This window comes from Falco naumanni, chromosome 7 (genome assembly GCF_017639655.2).
Source record: "Falco naumanni isolate bFalNau1 chromosome 7, bFalNau1.pat, whole genome shotgun sequence".
Classification (NCBI taxonomy): Eukaryota; Metazoa; Chordata; class Aves; order Falconiformes; family Falconidae; genus Falco; species Falco naumanni.
Window position 1 is genome coordinate 35,393,937 of NC_054060.1, and position 19,133 is coordinate 35,413,069.

General features: G+C 52.2%; 1 protein-coding gene across 7 annotated transcripts in view; it reads left to right on the forward strand.

Annotated features, from left to right (window-relative positions):
- Positions 1-19,133, forward strand: part of TRIM9 (tripartite motif containing 9) — a 71,102-nt gene that overhangs the window by 47,360 nt on the left and 4,609 nt on the right. The window contains exons 4-11 of one of the 7 annotated variants that reach the window (XM_040601825.1): positions 2,392-2,502; positions 3,087-3,240; positions 5,976-6,133; positions 8,802-8,940; positions 14,328-14,516; positions 16,802-16,843; positions 17,545-17,568; positions 18,614-18,917. In XM_040601825.1, the coding sequence (XP_040457759.1) occupies positions 2,392-2,502; positions 3,087-3,240; positions 5,976-6,133; positions 8,802-8,940; positions 14,328-14,516; positions 16,802-16,843; positions 17,545-17,568; positions 18,614-18,917 (1,121 nt within the window). Of the gene's footprint in view, positions 1-2,391; positions 2,503-3,086; positions 3,241-5,975; positions 6,134-8,801; positions 14,517-16,801; positions 16,844-17,544; positions 17,569-18,613; positions 18,918-19,133 lie in introns of those variants that run through there. The other 6 variants (XM_040601826.1, XM_040601827.1, XM_040601828.1 and 3 more) reach the window with 6 other exon arrangements.

Consider the following 19,133-nt stretch of genomic DNA (forward strand, 5'->3'; position numbering starts at 1 on the left):
TCCATACAACTGACATCCCGCGCAAGAGCGGAACAACCCCCCAACACCCTCTCCCTGAGCAGAAGAGATCAAATCAATGCAAGGGGCGTTGCATGGCAGGGGCTGCAGGTTGCTGCCAGGCTTTGCACCCCCACTGCACCTTCTGGATCCCACCCCAAAGGACTGACCATCCCTGCTGCGAAATGAAGCCCAGGGGCTTGCCCACGCTTTCAGAAAAGGTCAGCATAGGAGTCCAGATCTCCAGGACTAGCTGTTGTCTCCGCTCCATCCCAGCAGAGCCATTCCAGTGCACTCAAGTGTTAGAAACTGACATTGAATGAACTCTTCCCTCTAATGACAGCGTTTGATGCCAAAACCAGCGTGTGCCAATCATGCTGCTCGGTAGCCCTGTCTCAGAGTGATCCATCATGTCTGCAAGCCTCCTAACACGTCTTTTGGTCCAAAGGAACAATATGGGAGCTCCCCCTGCTGCCTTGTTTACCCTGCACGCAGGGTGCACCGGCTGCATCCCCCTTCCCAGCACCTGAGCTTGCTCTGGCCTCCCTCTGCCATAGGCTGGGATTGCTAAAAGCAGCAAGAAGTGGCTGCTCCCTAAAAAATCCAGAGCCATCTAGGAGAGTGCTCTGTGGCATTTCACAGAAGCAGATATGTTGTCTCGAGCTGCAGGACTGATAATTCTTTTCTTCCTGTTAGGTGATTAAGTAGAGGTGATTAAATTATAATTAATCAACACATGGTGTGATTGATTGCCCTGCAGGAGTCATCACCCCCCCTTGAAGCCCAGATTCATAGAATCATATAATCAGTTATGTTGGAAAGGACCTTGTAAGATCATCAAGTCCAACCATATTATTAGTCCATGGGCTGATCTTCCACCCATCTCAGCCACAGTGCTCCTGACTTGCACCACAAGTACGCAGCAAGAAGTATCCAGCCAGTGGGTTCCTTCATTCATAAAATGGCTGAGAGAAGAAAAAAAACAGATACAGCTGTGTGGGGAGAATGGAAAAGCTTTCATATTTATTCACCGCAGGAGGCTGACATGTGCTTCTTTTCACCTCCCCATCCCTCAGAGCAGTAGGGGTGCTCACAGAAGGAGGTGCTTCCCAGCCCAGGGTGGTCATTCAAGTGCTGCTGTGCTTATGGAGTGGTGGGCATGCTGGGATTCACTGACTGTGGTGCTGAGGACACAACTGCGCTTTCAGAAATGTTAATCACTGCTTATTGCAGCTTTTTCCATCCTGCTGCAGCTGCTGAGGCAAAGCTCATCTTTACTGTCTGTAACATCCTGGATAGCTGGGGTCTCTAGAGCTGCCTAGCTTTGTTCAATCCTAGTGGAGAACTTTACACAGCTTTGAAGAAAAAAAAAATTATCTGCCATGAGCACGTTCCTCTCTAAAGCATAGTCTCTCTTCCTGAGCTGTTCTGCCAATCTCCCATGACAGAAATCCTGCTGACACTGGGTGCAGACCTGCATTGTCTCCTTCTGTGGGGATTCAGCATGAGGCACCAGCCAGCCTTCAAATATATCCTTGTGGTACGGGAGCCTGCACCCTGTCCTCCCCGCTGTGTTTCAGGGAAGATCAGCAGAGCCCACAGGCACCGGCCAAGCCACATGCTTGTGCTTCGCTGCTGGGATGCTGAAACGCATTCCCCTGGGGAAACCATCCATGGGTACAAGAAGACATGCTTTAGCATGCAGCCTGGGCAGCCCCAGACAGAGCTCAGTGTGCCATAGAGAGCCCTGATGCAAGGCGAGCAGGATTTATCTCCTCTCACTAGCACATCTCTTTCTCTGAGCTCATCCCCACACTCCTGCTGCAGCCGGTGGAGAAAATGAGGCAGTTCTGCAGCATGGTCCATCCCGGGTGGTGGGCAGATGAGCATCTCAAACAGACCATGAGTCAGAGCTGAAGCTGGGGAGGTGGTGCTTTCATTTCTCTCAGAAATACCAAAATGCCAGGAGCGCTGCTGGTGGTTGGGTGCAGCTGCCCCGGAGCCAGCCCTGCAGCCCGGCTGCATGCCAGGGATGGATAGGGCAGCAGCTATGTGTCTATGGAGGTAGGCATTTGGTGTGCATGGTGTTCATAAGCTTTGGAGGTTGTCTTAAATAAAGACAGAGCATGGAACTGCCCTACTGCTTTAAATAATTATGTGGGTTAATAATTTTGAGCTAAACAAGGCTTGTTTAGCAGCAGGTTTTCAAAGGTCTGGAATTTAATGTATGAGTCTTGGCCAACTCTGCCTTTTTCTGTTCCCTTGAGTCTTTGTCGCTTTTCACATTGACCTGAGCCCATCCCTGTGTACCCACGCAGCACCGAAGCCCGTTTGCTTCCTGTCTCCCCAAACCCCGCGGCTCTGAGCAACGCTGCTTTCCTTGTCCCATTGCAGGTGGTACGAGACCAGATTTCTCACTGCACGGTCAAGCTGCGCCAGACCACGGGCCTGATGGAGTACTGCCTGGAGGTCATCAAGGAGAATGACCCCAGCGGCTTCCTGCAGGTTGGTGTGGAGCTGCTCACGTCTGGGCGGCGGGGGGAATGGCAAAGGTAGCATGCAGCCAGAGGCCCTAGGGTAGCACAGCAGAGTTGAGGGGGTTACACCAAAGATGATGTCCCCAGCTTTTCCAGCCATAAAATCAAGCCTCTCATCACGTGTAGGTTTGAAGCAGGACAGAAGCAGAACCAGGCCAGGGATATTTGTTATTCTGACCAGAGGAATAGAGGGTTGTAGCAGACGGTAGTGTATCTCTGGAGCAGTGATCATAAAGTGCTGTCTTGTGGCTCTCCAGCAAGAGATGGTCATATAGCACTGGGGAACTGCATCTCACCATTCATTCCTGAGCTGGTCCCTTGGTGCTAGACCCTGCCTTTAAAATAGTCCCCAAAACTCCTGGGGTCCCTCTGCCAATCTGAGCCTGCAGCAAAGGACGATGCTAGAAACCATGTGTGAAGTCCCAGCCTTTGGTAGTCAGGGGCAGAAGTGGCAGCCTGGGAGGCACAGAGAAAGAGGGGAGCAGGGCAGGGGCAAGGCACAGCATGTAGCCTTGGTGGCTCTTGGTAGCTGAGGATGCTCCTTGCCACCAGATCTCCGACGCTCTCATCAGGAGAGTGCACTTAACCGAGGACCAGTGGGGAAAGGGGACGCTCACACCTCGGATGACCACGGACTTCGACCTGAACCTTGACAATGCTCCTCTGCTGCAGTCCATTCATCAGCTCGACTTTGTCCAGATGAAAGGTAAGAATATTTCTAGTGCCTTTCAAAAGCCTGTCTTGGTTCATGCTGAGTGCTTCCATGCAAGGCATCACAGGGAAGAGGCAGGAGAGGAGAGTTTCTTAATCTTCTCCTGGCAAGATTCAGCACCCCAGACCCTATTTTGCACCCCTGGGCCAGTCATCTGCCTCCTTGTCTTGGATCCCTGGGCAACCGTGTGCCAGACTGAGGTGCTGAGAGCTTGGTTTTGCCTCACTAAGAAGCACTCTGCAGGTTGGGACCAGGGTCTCAGGAGCAGCACAAGGCACTTCCCACACCTGTACTCACACATATTCCCTGGCTCAGTGCTAAGCAGCACCTGGCATGGGCCAGCTAGCCAGCTGCCTGCTGCAGGCAGCCACGGTGTCCCTCCAAATACAAAGGTATGAAGAGCCATGCCACGTAGCTTGGGGTCTTTGCTCCCTCACCTCTCCTTGCTATTGTTTTTTTAGACCTTCATTTCAGTTTTAATTTCCTCCTTGTTCTCCATTCTCTCTGTGCTCACTCTCTGGTACCACGGAGAGCCACTGCATTTGCGTTGCAGGAAGCAGAGAGCAGCTGCAACCTGTGAGCAATTTGTGATTTGGCAAGTCCAGGAAAGCTGACAGAAGATGCAAATGGGCTGTGATGCAGGGAAGCTCAGGAGGACATTGAATCTAGGTCTGTACCTTCAGTGGGTGCAAATGAGCTACCTGGAGGAAAGACCACCAGCTGCGGGACTGGCGTGTTCTTCATTGCCTTCACAGCTGGATTTCCTGACTCAGGAGCCCTTTGCAGACAGCAGCATTTCTCAGCAGTCAGGCACAGGAAGGCTGTTGACCACTCGCTTCCTCTAACGATAACAAGTATTTTCAAATAATGGCCCCGCTGGTATTTGCTGCAGTGAGAAGGGTGCATTGGGCATGGCTGCTGGGAGCGGCCATAGTTGCTCATCTTTAACCAGGCTGTTAATTTGAAGTGTCAGTAACATTTTCTGATAGGGAGGGGAGCCAAACCGAGGGAGGGCTGGATTACTCTTTTGCTTACACAACAATTGTGGAGATGTTAACGTGTTCCTGTCCTTCCTTTCAATTTAGTCCAGGGGGGTTATTTTTAATTAATAATAGCAAATCTGCTGCTGGTTTAGCTGCCCACCCTCCTCTGTGGAGGCAGAGCAGACCCGAGAGAGGCTGACCTCTCATCTCACCCTCACTGTGAAAATAAGTTGTTGCATTTTGTAGACTTTGCAGGAGGTTGGGTTTGGATCCCAAACAGGTGTCAGCACCGGGGGAGACAAGGCAACACCAGAGGTCTTGATAAAGAGCAAAGGTGAGCGATAGGTACAGAGCACCCCGCAGCCATTGCCAGCACATGCTGGGCACAAGCAGCATCCCCTCTGTTGTATCAGCTGTAATGTGAGGGCTTTCACCACTCCGTTTCTCCAGGCACTCAGCCTGGTGGTTCCTGAGGATCCAAGCCAGGAGGTGGAGGAGTGGCAGAGGGAGGTGGTGCATGGTGAACCTTTGCCAGCAAGCCTGGTTTTTCTCTCCCAGGCATCCGTAGCTCCTCCATATCTTGTCTGGGTTCTCCAGGTCTTTTTTTTCTCTGGCTCTTGTCAGACTTTGGGCAGTGAGAATAAGGATGGAGGATGAGCAGCTCTGTTGAGAGGAGGTTTGGGAGGGCTGTCCCTGGGCAGGGGATGGGATGTGTCAGTGGACATCCCCTTTCCCTGTTGTGCTGTCACCCCTCCATGCTTTTCAGAGCAGGAGTGGGCTGTGATACACACGTGCATCTACAGCTTGAGCAGAAAAAGCCCTGACGGTCCTTTATATCCCCCGTGTAGCTGATGGGAGGCTATAGGGTACACAGCCTCGCAACCTTAGTACCAGAGGTGTCCAGAGGCTGAAGGCAAGGACTGTCTGGTGCCTGTTTGGAGACCTCTCTGAAATGTGCTTGTGCCTCCCCGGGAGGTGTTCAGCAGCAAGGGCTGTTTGTTGGTGGGCTGGCAGAGGGGGCAGCCTTGGGGACCCCACAGTAACCCCCAAAATGGGTGCTCCGCTTGAGACAGGGTGGACGGACCCTGAGCCCTTTCAGGCAGGTCAAGGGTGCTAAAAAGGCATCGTTGAGAGACACACTCACCTCTCCACCCGGTGTCATAGTTTGTGCAGTTGCCACCCCTTTTAGGACAGACTCTACTATGGCAAAAAGATCAGGTGCTCCCTGTTCTGCAGGTCCTGAGACTCCTCCCTGCTGCTCCAGCATCACTTGCTTTGTTGTAGTGAATTTGTTCGATGAAAAAGGAGAGCAGTGCTTGCTGCTAGATTGTGGCCAGGCCCACAGCTGCAGCCAGCTCTGCAGAGCATGTGGGTAAACGTCGCAGATTTGGGACTGGCTGCTGTGAAGGATCCAGGCAGTTCTGTACCAGGTATATTGCTGCACTGCCATATTTCACCAAAATGCATTAGGAAACAGGAAGAAAGCAGAAAAGCTCTGGGTAAATCTCAGCTTTACCAGGCTGCGGGGTGGAGGAATTTGGTGGAGCTTGTTTGGAGAGCAGTCCTTTCTACTTCCTCCCCACCTCACACGCACAAGATCGTAGTTACATCTCTTGTGCTGTGCTGGCTTCACACCAAGGCAATAAATGCATCATCCACGCTCCAGCTGAAACATGCATGCCATGGCTATCCCCCTGCTCCTCCTTTGTGGTGCTAGCAGCCAGGGTTACACTAATTTGTGTTTAGTTTCCTCCCCAGTGCCGGCTCCCCCGATCCTGCAGCTAGAGGAGTGTTGCACCCACAACAACAGTGCCACCTTGTCCTGGAAGCAGCCCCCCTTGTCGACGGTGCAGGTGGAAGGCTACATCCTGGAGCTTGATGATGGCAACGGCGGCCAGTTCAGGGTAGGTGCCCAGTGGGTGAAGCCAGTCTCAGTGGCAATGTGTTTCATCTGGCTCCAGCATTGCCCTGCTATGAAGTGACCAAAGAATTCTCTAGACTTTTTTACAAGTCCCCTCCTTCCCTGGGAACGTGAGATTTGCTGCTGGGGTGGCCAGGGAAGCTGATGATGCAGACAAGCTGCAGGCTTTTTTTGGGAGCAAGGTTATTTGAGGGGTTGGAAATGCCTTTCCAGTGAGCAGTGTGACTTGCAAACACAAAGAACGCATTTGAAGCTCCATCTTTTTAGGTTGCTAAATATTTCATGCAAGGTATGCTAATTGCCATGAGACTCATGCTTTGCCAGCTGCCAGCAAGCAGAGGTGTTTAAGGCCTGAGGGCTTTTAAATTGCTGTAATTACACAATTAAAATATTATTTTTCTCTGATCCGACACACTGATAATTATCCTGGCATGTTCACATCCACCAGAGCAGGCACAGGGACCAGCCCATTGTGTTTTCTGAATTCATGCACAAGAAATCTATGCAGGAGCCAGAGCAGAGTTGAGGCAGAAGAAAGGTGACATGGATGGGATCTGGAGAGGGAGGTAGCAGGAAACAGGGTGTGGGGAGACCAAGGCTCAGCACAGCCACCCAGCAAGGTGAGGGCAATTCCCCAGCGCACCAATCTTCTCTCGTTCTGCCAGCAGTTTGGAGGGGCTTGGATGTGCATGCTATTCCTGCTGCCAGGCTTATAGAGAGCTGCTCCAGCTGATGGGATACAGCTGGTGCCACAAAGGGGAACATTGCTGGCTTCTCAGATCATTAAGCTATTCTCCTGCCCAAAAGCAGCACGCTGACCATGTCAGGATGTGATTTACCCAGCAAGCTAGGAGTGCTGACTGTCATACAGGCGACAGTCCTGCCAAGAGGAAGTCAGTGTGTAGCCAAGCCTGTTACCTACCTCCCACACAAACAGGCAGGAGAGATTGAGACAGTGCCCAAAGGCAAGAGGACTCTGTCTTTGGGCATCAAGCCTAACAGGGACTCCTTGCAGTGGACCTGGGGTGGTGAAGTGGGAGCCGTGCTCTCATGCGGGGTGCTGGCTGCAGGAGACCTCTGTGGGTGCTGGAGCCCAGGTGGATCAGGGCCTCCTTAGCTTTCCATCACAAATCTCACCCAGGTTGTTAGGACACCTACATTGTGCTCCTTGACCCTGAGCACTGAATAACTGCTGCTCCCAGGCCTGCTGTGACTTGGGCTGCTCCTAGCCCTGCTCAGGGCATCGGGAGGGGTGGAAGCCATCATCTCAGCTCTGCAGTGCAGGGGAGCATGCAGGCAGCCCTATAAGCTCTGGAGATGTGCACCCACCTGCAAGGAAAGGGGTCAGATTGAAGTGTTGGCTCTGGAAGCAGCAGCACCCCATCACTCAGGCAGCGAAACACAGCGGGCTCTGGAGTGGGAGCCAGGGCAGTGAAGTTTTCCTACACAGAGCCTCCATCTGCACCACGAAGGGCAGCAAACAGGGATTTGTCATGGATCTGCTAATTACAAGTCAATGTTTTGTGAGCCATGGATCTTGGTAGCCTGTAGGCCTGTTCACCGCTGTCCCTGCTTGCACAGCTCTATTCCTCTGAGTGGGGCTACAGCAGCAAAAGCGTGACATGCTGGTGAGTCAGTGCCCATTTGGTGTGATCACCTTGTTTTCTTTCAAAGCACACTTTGATCCTGCCACCCAAGAGCATGCAAAATTGTTTTCTGCAAGGATTTTTCTGTGTCCTGGGCTCAGTCTGTATACATTCTCTGGCAGAGCTCTTCTGGGATTCAGTGGGAGTTTGGCTGGGATTGATGCCTTATGACTTGGACCAATATGAATAGCATCTCCATCCCCTACAGGAACTGGTTTTGTGGCACAGTATTCATAGAATCATAGAATGGTTGGGTGGGAAGGGACCATTACAGGCCCTAGCCCAACCCCCCTGCAGTGAGCAGGGACATCTTCAACTCCACCAGGTCACTCAGAGCCCTGTCCAACCTGGCCTTGAATGTTTCCAGGAATGGGTCATCTACCACCTCTCTGGGCAACCTGTGCCAGTGTCCCACCACCTTCAGTGTAAAAAATGTCTCCCTTATATCTCGTCTGAATCAACTCTCTTTTAGTTTAAATCCATTGCCCCTTGTCCTATCGCATCAGGCCCTGCTAAAATGTCTGTCCCTGTCTTTCTTACAAGCCCCCTTTAAATATTGAAAGGCTGCTATAGGGTCTCCCCGGAGCCTTCTCTTCTCCAGGCTGAACAGCCCCAACTCCCTCAGCCTGTCTCCACAGCAGAGGGGCTCCAGCCCTCTGAGCATCTCCGTGGCCTCCTCTGGACTCGCTCCAGCAGGTCCATGTCCCCCTGATGCTGGGGGCCCCAGAGCTGGACACAGCACTGCAGGAGGGGTCTCACCAGAGTGGAGCAGAGGGGCAGAATCCCCTCCCTGGACCTGCTGGCCTTACTGCTTTTGATGCAGCCCAAAGTTTGTCAAGGAACAAATCACGGGGTCATTTTGCTCTGCTTTAGCTGTATCCAGTGCTCATAAGTCTGCCCTAGGTAGCAGAGCATGGCTGAACCCTGTGCATCACGACCACCATGAGCTATTCTCCCACCCCTGGGACTCTTGTGGTCTGGGTACTAACTGTTCTTGCTTTGCAGGAGGTGTACGTGGGCAAGGAGACCATGTGCACGGTGGACGGGCTTCACTTCAACAGCACGTACAGTGCACGTGTCAAAGCCTTCAACAAAACAGGAGTCAGCCCGTACAGCAAGACCCTGGTCCTCCAGACATCTGAGGGTAAGGCATTGCAACAGCTCCAGCCTGACACACTCAGACACTGCTCACACGCACGTGTGGGGCCTGCCCAGCACACCCAAGCTTAGCATTGCAATACAGGGAACTGCTCCACTGGTCCTCCAGTACCTCAGCAATCGCTGCAGGAAAGCCAGCGCTGACGGTAGGGGAAAGGTTATGTCAGGAGCCTTGGACAGTGGCAGAATTTCTCTCTCACCCCTTTCCTTTGCAGAAGGTGTTTTGGGGGGAGGTACAGTGAGAGGCATTCTGCAGAGAGGTATTCAGAATTTGATTGCAGCAGGGTTTGTATTACACAAAGGGAAACTCAGATGTTTTCATTAATTCCATTTAAAACAAAACAACACTGTCAACATTGCTCCTGAGACATACTTAAGGGCTGTGCATGGCCGCACAACGCCATAACCACACCATGTCTCCTTCAGCCTCTGGCAGCACACAACAGAGAGCAGAGAGACCACATTACTGCACAGGTGTCCTTGCAGACCCATGGGGTGGAGAGCGGCTACGCATCGTCTGCATCACTCCAGCACCAGCAAGTGCTCAGCTAGAGTATTAAACACTCCCTTGCAGGTTGCAGAAGAGTTTCCCCACCTGACTTTAAGTATATTTGTCACACCAGACACTTAATCTGTGGCGGAAAATCGGCTTGCTTCCGACATGCAGGTGGAGAGTTGTAAGGCTAGCTCCAAGAAACGAGGTGGGAGTCAGAAGCAGTGGGTGATGAAGCCGTGAAAGAAGGAATGAGCCCCCAGCAGCACATCTGCTGCCCCATAGCCCTACTGCCAGGCAAGAAACCCCTCCTTGGTAGTTTTCCACACTTGATGGAATCCCTTTTCCTTACTCCCAGACTAAAATCTGTCTTCCAAGCTGTGTCAAGATGTTGTTTCCCAGCAGCATTACCAGCCCTGGCTGGCAGCTGGCTCTACAGCAGCAGCACGTTCCTGCAGCCTCAGCAACTACTGGCAGATGCAGTCTGGGGTCAGAGGGAACACACGCAGCTCATGGGGCTGCTGGTGAGGTGGAAGGAGAGTGAGAGCCATAGAGCCATAAGGCATCTCTGGTGGCTTTGAGCAGGGAGAAAAAAGGATTTTCTGCTGAAAGAATGGAAGACAAAAGCAGAGCAAGGCTATGCAGAGCATTTTCACTCGCTCGCCTGTGCTCAGGTGCAGGAGATAACCATTCCAATTTGGAAAGGGCACATACCAGGTTTGGATGCATGGGCAGGACAGGTCGGTGAGGACTGGGAGTCATATGTGACAGAGGTAGAGAGGAGAGCAAAGCTGTGACAGACCTTCTCAGGCAAGAGGCAGAAAACTCAAATCGCGGGCCACAAAGGCCTTGACGCGTCTGGCTGAGAGCTGTGTGTGCATTTGGGAAGCTGAGCACCAGTGCCAAGGAGGCTGCAGCCTTCCTCTGGAGATCCAGGGATGGGACAGCCTGGATCCACTCCCACATGAGGGTGGCCAGGACCACTCCCAAAGCCTGAAGGTCAACAGTTCTCACTCACTTCACTACCCAGCTTCACCAGCTTTTGCAGGAGATACCGGAGCTTTGGCTTCTCAACCCATCTGTGTCTCATAAGACCCATTTGAGACAGTTTCCTAACCAAAACTAGTTCAGCTTTAAGTCGTTCTAGCCAGGAGTTTGCAGGGTTCCCACTATAATCTTTCCATCTATGGTTTCCTCTCATAGGTGTTTTCACTTTTGAGCCAAGCTCACCTATTGCGTAGCTCCAAAATACAAAGGAACCTGGAAGAAAATAGCTGTTCATGGTCCCAGCAGGCCAGGCTGTGCTTGGGGCTGGTGCCTTGGTCTGTGCCGGCCAACAGAAGTTTCACTCTTCTGAGCATCAGAGGAAAGTTTGCTGCATTCAGTGTTTTCACTGAATGGGCTTTTGCATTTATTATTCCAGCACAAAAGGAAGAGGGAGAAAAAGTCAAATGAGCCTGGAGCATTTTCTGCTCTTAGAGGCTGCCTGAGCTTTTTGGACTGAAAATGAAATAAATTACATCTGCGTGCAGCTTCTGGATATCCAAGTGACTTATTGAATAGAGCCGCCTCACACATCACAGCTCTCGGTTAGGCTTTTATTTCTGGCCTTTACAGCAGCATCAGGCCTTTAAGTGCTATTTTGTCTGAAGTAGGCTTAGCTTTCCCCTTCAGCCATGCTCTGCAACTTGCTGCAGTATTCGTGTGGGAAGAGAGGACAAAAGAAGAGACAGGCTTGATATGAAGAGAGCATCTCTCTGAACATGGCTGTCCTGCTGTAAGTGGTTATGATAAATTTTGCTGAGAGGCTGTTACTTAAAAGCTGGCTAGTCCTAGCACACAAGATCCTTATCTGCAGCTTGTGGAAGTTAACGGAAGTCTTTCTTCTGCCTTCAGTGAGCAGTGAAATGGGCTGTAGTGGCTAGCAGGGGATGAAATGGCTTGCAGGGCCTCAGCATCTAAAGAGAAAAGGGTGAGAAGAGGGTAAAATTGTGTGTGGGCCTCCCCAGGCATGCCTCTGTGGTCCTGCCCAGCCAAACTGCCGAGGTGAGCCAGGCAGCACTGTCAGGAATGGCACATGGGAAGCTGGCACGCATGCAAGCCTACAGCAAGGTGCAGAGCACCTTCCTATCCAGCGGTGTGGCACATCTTCTCCTGTTCATCCCAAAGGAAACTACATTTTCCAGATGAGGAAATTGCAGCTCACTCTCCAAAGCTGATGCTTGGTGCCACCAGCCAGGCAAGGTGGTTTCCAGCTGGGAGAAGATCCGTGCCCCAGAGCCCTTCGCCCATGCTGGACCCTCTGGGGCTTCCCAGGGACGAAGTTCCTCATCGTCAGCACAGCCAAATGGCAGCAAGGGCTGAAGGCAATGGTCTTTACCTTGAGCTGCGGCTCCCTAGCTGATGTCAGGCTGTTCACAGCAGCCCTAGGAGTATCTTGCCCTGTCACATCTTAGCCGGTGCCTCCCAGGACCGTCACTGCAGGCTCCAAGGCACTGCAATGTGGGGCCTGGCTTAACCTGTTCCTTCAGCACTTGAATGAAGTTCAGCTGCAGACTTGGAAATCGGTCCGAAAGAAAGTTTGCAAGGTGACCCTGTCCCAAGGCACAGACATCTTACAAAGCTTGGCCAGCAGCAGCACTGCTTGGCTGTCCGCAGCCCTGGGGGGCTTTGAGTCTCCCCCCAGCCTGTTCCTCTGTGCTGGGGCAGCCCCAGCTGTCTTGATCTTTCCCCATCCAACAGATCTTCCAGCCTCTGGCCAGTCTCCTGTTGACTTGGGGACCCAGTCTGTTTTCTTCCTGGCACATTCCCATTTTCACCCACAGCCTCGGTGCATTCATGGCTGCAGCAAGAGCAGCCACTGGGAGGCTTTGCAGAAGCCCCTGGCTCTGGTCTGCTGGTCGTGGTGGGATGCAGACTCCCTGAAACAGGCACCTAATGCACAGCAGCAAAGAACAGAGGAGGAGACCTCCCAGTTGCAGTGGGATTAGAGTCTGCTGGCTGCTGGGCTGCTTTTCTTTACAAGGATTTCTGAGATGGCTTCTGATTCCCTGCAGTGTTGTTTCTTCCCATGGGCTGTCCAGAAAGCTGGATGGTGGGATGAAGGACCAACTCACTCCAGGTGGAGATGGAGAAGAAGAGTTTGACAGTGCTGAAGAGGACTGTCCCTGCCTGCCCCCCAAGCCCAGATCTGGACTCCTAGCTGGTGCAGAGGTTCAGCCTCCCTCCTGCCAAAACCTGCTGCTCCCTTCTCACCCTTCGATGGGTCTCTGACTGCCCACACCTTGGCCCTTCCACTGGGCTGCTTCGTGCCTTCAGCAGTCCCTCCTGAGCGCCTGCTGCCCTTCCTGCCTGCAGCCTTGCACTGAGAGCCAGCATGGGAGTGGAGCCGTGTCTCCACTCCCCCTTCTCTCAGCTGCTCTGAGTCTCTAGCTTTAGGCATGACAGCAGTTTCAAGGCAAGCCTAGTTTTGGCTTATATCTTTGGTGAGACACAAGCCTAGGAGCAGAGGATCAGGAAGGAATGCCTGGCTTGTCACACCCTGTGCCCTGCCGTCCCCTCTCCTGGGTTGCCGAACTTGGCCAAGTTGTGGCAAAGGGGCTTGGGCACGACAGCCTGAGAGCCCTTCCCCAGCCTAGCTGAGCACCAGAAGGTTTTATTTTCTTTCAAGCCCAGTTCCACATCTGGGGCCTAACTTTTGAGTCCCTTACTAGCCATGGAGTGACCCTCCGCAGCAACCAGGGCTTTTTAACCGGCAGCTTTTGGAAAGGGGTGAACAACACAAGGGAAAACAGTCTGCAAGGAGCTACAGGAACATAAGATACTAGTTAGGGAGAGTCGTGAATGCAGCTACTCTTGGTAGGAGTTCCTCTCACTCTTGGTAGATGTTAGAGAGCACATCCCTCCCTAACCTTGAGCTCCATTTATTGACCTGTTGTGCAGTCATTTAACCTGTGTCTGAACCCACTGACGCTCTTTGCTTCCACAGCCTCACGCAGCAGCAAGTTGCAGAAGTTACAATCCACTGTGCAAAGAAATGTTTCCTTTTATGTGTTTTAATGTGATTTCCAGCTCAATCCATACTCACAGCTGAGACAGGAAAGCTGAGGATATGGTGTTCGGGAGTTTGTCTGATTTGAGTGTGTGGAGGATGGTGAATTCTACGTTTTCATGTTAACATATCCCTTGAGAAGGCGAGGGTAGACGTGGCAGGAGGTGACCATTTGTGTTAGCGGGGAACAGGAACCGATGACCCAAGAGGTCCCCTCTACTCTGACATTTTGCTGTGAATCACATGAGTTAAATTCTTACTGTAAGGCTCAGATGTGTTTTGACAGGTACAAAGGGATACCAAGAACACAACATCCCGAACAACCTTTGAGTAAGGTGGGTGCTTGGTGGTACTTAGGGTAATGTAGCTTAGTACAGCCCTGCAAAATGCCTGTCAGCATTACCAACCGACTGGTTTTTACGCCACTAATTATTGTGCACAAAAAGGTATGAAATTTATTAAAGAACGGTGGGAAGTGTGCATGGTAACTTGTGAATTTTTTTAGGTGCATTACTGTGAAGAGGTGCAGGACTCGCTTTAAAGAAAAGCATATTGAATTTGTCATGATGACATGGGAACATTTTGGAAGATGAAAATATGTTCATTGCCGATACTGTCAGAGGCAAGGCTTTCCTGAAGGGTCTCGCTGGGTTGCACAGCACCAGACATTTCTGCTCCACACACCGTACGCATGCTCGCTGCAGCAAAGCAGGGTCCGTGCGTGCCAAAGCGTCTGTGCTCTGGTCCGAGCTCTGGTCTCGGGCGATGGAGTGACACCGTCCAGCAGACCTGATTTCTGATCTCTAGTTTGCATTGATCTTACGTTTAGACACACAGTCAGAAGAACAGACCCTCCCTTTTCCAGTGCCTTTGGAAAGATCGCAGCTTCGTAGAATGAGTCCTTTCTCCTCCACCCTTAATCTACAACCCAGCTTTCCGGGGAGATCCTACTTTGAGCTAAGATCTTCGGCCCACCAGCTGAGCTTGCATTCTTCTTTACAGTCCCTGAATTCAGCCGGTGAGCTGAGTGCCTCTGGCATTTCCTCTTGGTCTGTGCTTCTGGGCATCTCCAAAGTATTTGTTTGTTTTGTTCTGTTGTGTTTGTTTTTCCCATGACATGCAGATGGCAGGGGGAACTCCTTCTGCTTGTCAGTGGCCTGCTCCTGCCACAGAGGGAGTTTCGGTGACGTAGTTCTCGTGGTGTTTTCATCTGTACGTACCAGCATGGGCAGTCAGTCGTGGGGTGACGGAGCAGCACAGTAACTCCTTACATGGGTGCTGTGCTTGGCAGGGCCAGCATGGCTGAACCATTTCACAGAGCCAGCTGGCACAGCAGATCCCCCATCTCTAGTTTGCATTGATTTTGTGTGTAGGGACAGTCCGAAGAACAGACCCTCCCTGGGAGAAACCTGTGGGGACGTCTCGATGGTTTGCTTTCCCTATACAACCAGGAAACGTAGCCTCTGCTGTGAGATTTATTCTGTGAAATTAGTTTGCTTGATTAAATCTAGACCCTTCTTAAGAAAGAAGCAAGTCTAGATGCAAGCAAGGTCTGGCTAAGGCCAGCTCACAGACCTCTTGCAGTCTGGCTTCTTAAGACCCTGAAGATGTGAGCTCTCGTCCGCTCAGCTTTGAGCATTGGGCTCAGCTTTTGCAAAACCAGACGTGATCGTATCGAAGTCTTGTTTCCTGCAGAGCAGAGGAAGCCACTCCTGTGATACCTTGCTCGTCTGGCAGCACCAACAAGCGCTTTGCTTGCCTCCTTGTTGCCCGGTCCTCGTGGGCTGTGGTGGGACATAGGCAGTGCAGGCAGAATGAGTGACAGTATCGGGCAGCCGGCGAAGGAGCTGCAGGCACAGTGCATCTCTCAGAGCTATTTTCTAACAAGTCTTTGCACATCTTCCGTTGCTAAAGATCCTGGGCCCTGATTCTTCCACCACTCTGGATTTACACTATGCCGTGGGCTCCAGTGGAGTAATTTGTGGCTTCCTCTGGTGTAAACCCAGGAAGAATGGGGGCCCCCGATTGTTTGATTTCCATCCCATAACCCGGAATGAGGAATGCTGCAGCATGACCCTTGCCAGAATAACTGGGGACCCTGCAACTTTCTTTTCTTTGTGCTTTTTATGTTGTTTTTTTTTCTCATCGTACTGCTGTGCGCTAATGGCTTCGACTCTGTTTTGTTACGGACGTTTCTTACTTTGTGTCCAGTGTACCGAGATCCACTGCGATGGCCGTGAGCAGGTCTTGTGTGTGCAAGTAGGGACCTCTGCAGCCACGGCCTGGGGTGGTGGGGCAGGGCAAAACAGGGTCCTGAATGTGCTCATGTCTCTGTGCTGTTTGGCACTCAGGTGAATCTGTGTCACAGCGATGCGCAGAGACCTTGAAAACCACTTTTTGAGTAGGGGCCCGGGGCGCGATTCATTAAAACAGCCTCAAGGTGCTGCTTGGCACGCACCAGCAGCATGGCATGGAGCGCAACTGCGGCCAGACGCTTTCCCACCAACACGCACGTCAGCAGGGTGAAAAGCCTGTTTCCTTGCCAGAGGAGAGGTGAAAACCAGTCACAGAGCTAGACAGGGGTTTCCTTAAAATACCGCATCCTTCATAAACGCTCTCCCACACAGCGCCAGCATGGGGTTTCGTGCTGCCCTCTCCTCCTGGCAAGGACAAGCTCGTGGATCAGGACAAGCTCCTGGATCAGTCCCTGGCTGCAGTCCAGTCCCTGGTGCCCTTTGGGTGCTAGCGGGGGTCTGAGGCCAGGCACCTGCCCCCCCAGACCCCCTCTCCTGCCCCACTCCTGCCCAGACAGCACACACGGCAGCCCAGGAGAGCTTGGTGGTCCCTATCCACTGGACATGCCAGTGGCTGCTCTTCGTTGGTCAGTCCCAAGGAGTGTTTTTGAAGTGATTCAGCTGAGAGTCAATGTAGAGAACATTGTGGCCAAGATGTTCCACCAAGGCTAAAATTTCCTGCCTCTTTTTTGGAGGAAAGTCCAATGATTTGGCATCCCAAGCAGGTAGCAATCAGACTTGATGCTCTTGAAGGCTGTGGTGGGATCTGGCAATGAAAGAACAGATGCTCCACACTTCCCAGAGGTGAGACTCACCAAAACGGCCAGCAGTCCACACTCAAACTCACAGGTCAACCCATATTTGTGGTCCCTCTCCATGCTCTCTGGCTTTTAATGAATCAGGCCTCCCATGGCTGGCTGGGCGCTTAGTTAGTGGTCAAACGCTCATGAGTGTTTTTCAGGTGGTTGTTTCTTAGCTGTGATGTGTGAAATGTAGTATCTCTTTATAGGGTGCAATTTTGAGACACAAGGAACGCCTTACTCTCAATTAGGCAAGTATATTTATTACAATTAACTGGCATCTGCTCTGTGTTGCTCATCTTTTTTGCTTTTTTTTTTTTTTTTAATCTTTAACTTTAGTGACTGAGCAGCATTTCTTGTGTGTACCCTGATTGCAGAGCACTCTCGGAGTATCATGGCGGTAGGCAAATTTGGAGGCGGAATGGTGACTGATGAATGATATAAAGGCATTTTAAGTTTTTCCCCGTTGTGGTTTTAAAGAGAAGCCTGAAGTCAGTGCTCTGGAAGTGGCCCTGTGATTAAGAACTGATCCTCTTGCTCAAAGCAGTTTGTATTCCCGTTCATTAAGGGCGCTTGAACGTGGGCCAGATGCCAAGGAGGTGATTAGCCCCTCTGCAGCTAATTGGAGCGAGCGCTGGTGGTAGCTGTTTGCCTGTCACCTTCCAACTGCCTGCAAGGTCGGGCCCGTTTCATCCCCTGGGAGAAGGAGCCCTGTGCCCAGCCCGGCGGGATTCCCTCCTGGGGCAGCTCGCACTCCGTGCCGGCCAGCCTGCGCCCGCTCGCAGCCCCAGCCCACCCTGGCTCCGTCTCTCCCCACATTTGTGCAAAATGCTGAAAGGTCCGTGCGCTCGCTGGAGAAGCAGGCAAGCAGAAATTGTTCCTCGTTCCCTTCTTTACCCAACTTTATGTGCTGTTTTCTCTCCTGCATGCCTTGCCTTGGGAATAACCACAGTTGACATTAAAAAAATGGTGGCAGGTACGGAATCACCTCTGTCGAGTTGTGAAAGTGGGGCACCCGCGTGCATGTGAGCTGTCTTGTGAAACGATCCAATAAACCAATGAATAAATCTCACCAGAGTGTTTTTATTTTTCAAGCCGTATTTACTCCTGCAGGCATGAGAGTGTTTTGTGGATGTGTCACTTCACGTTTCAAGTGACCGCTGGAGAAAACCACCTGGGGAACCGGGCTGGTGGCTTGTGAAACCCCGTGCCTCTGTCTTGTCGAGGACGTGACACTGTATCTGTCAGATTTGCAGTAACCGAGTCCCGTGCATTTAAACCAGCAGCTGTACCAAGTCGTGGAGGTTTTCGGGCATTTTCCAGCCTTCCCATGAGCTAGCTCGTTGTCTTATGTGTGGCCGGTTGCTCCGCAGGGAGGTTTCTTGGTGTGACGTAGCATCTCTGTCGATGTAGACCTTTGTATGTGCTTTTGGTTCCCGGGACTGCCGGTCCTCAGATGCACACACGCAGTTTATCTGCTAATCCTCAGTCCACATCCCACACTGGGCCTGACCCTGCAACCTGTTGCTTGCATGAGTAACCCTTGGTCCTAAGAGTAAGTTGTGTTAGCTAGAGCCCGGAGACCTGGCCGGGATTGCATGTTTCTGCTAGGGCCAAATTTTAGGAGACGGTGAGGATCCTGCGGGCTCACGAGCGGAGACAGACAGACAGACAGTGGGAGGGGATGGTGACAGGTGGACACCGGGGAGCAGCAGAAGCAAAACTCGTCTGAGTCCCGGCCGTAAAGCCTCATCCACGCTGGCAGGCTGCAGCCGCACAAGTTCAAAGCATCCTTCTGTGATGGAAGGTGCCCTCCATGAGCCAGCAGCCCCCTCCGCTGTGCAGCTCTCTGTCTGCTTCTCGCTGCCACGCCGGTGGGCAGCAGCCCGAGCCCCGCCGTGCCTTCGCGCTGCGTGTCGGCCCTGCATGCGGCATGCGCTGTTTGGTGTCCGCTCCGCGTGGCTCGGTCACTGACGGCTCTGCTCCCGCCAGACTAACCTGATGTTGTTTGTGTGTTCCAGTTGCTTGGTTTTCTTTCGATCCTGCCTCTGCCCATGCTGACATCATCTTTTCTAATGACAACCTGACTGTCACCTGCAACAGCTATGATGACAGGGTTGTGCTGGGGAAAACGGGCTTTTCCAAAGGGCTCCATTACTGGGAGCTCTCAATCGATCGGTACGATAACCACCCTGACCCAGCCTTCGGTGTGGCACGCATTGATGTCCTGAAGGATGCCATGCTGGGCAAGGACGACAAGGCCTGGGCCATGTACGTGGACAATAATCGGAGCTGGTTCATGCACAACAATTCACACACCAACAGGTACGTGGTCTTGGAAAAAGGTCTTCCTCCCAGAGACCACAGCCCCATCTCAGCCCAAGTAAGAGCCCGTGACTTTTCCAGTGGCACCGCTGGAAGGGTGACATCACTCCTAACCACCTCCATTAGAGGATGTGCCCTCGCCCCAGGCGAAGGCCAGTCCCTGCCTCCCAGGTTCTGCCCGGCTCCAGTACTCCTTCCCTGCCTACTGTGACTTCC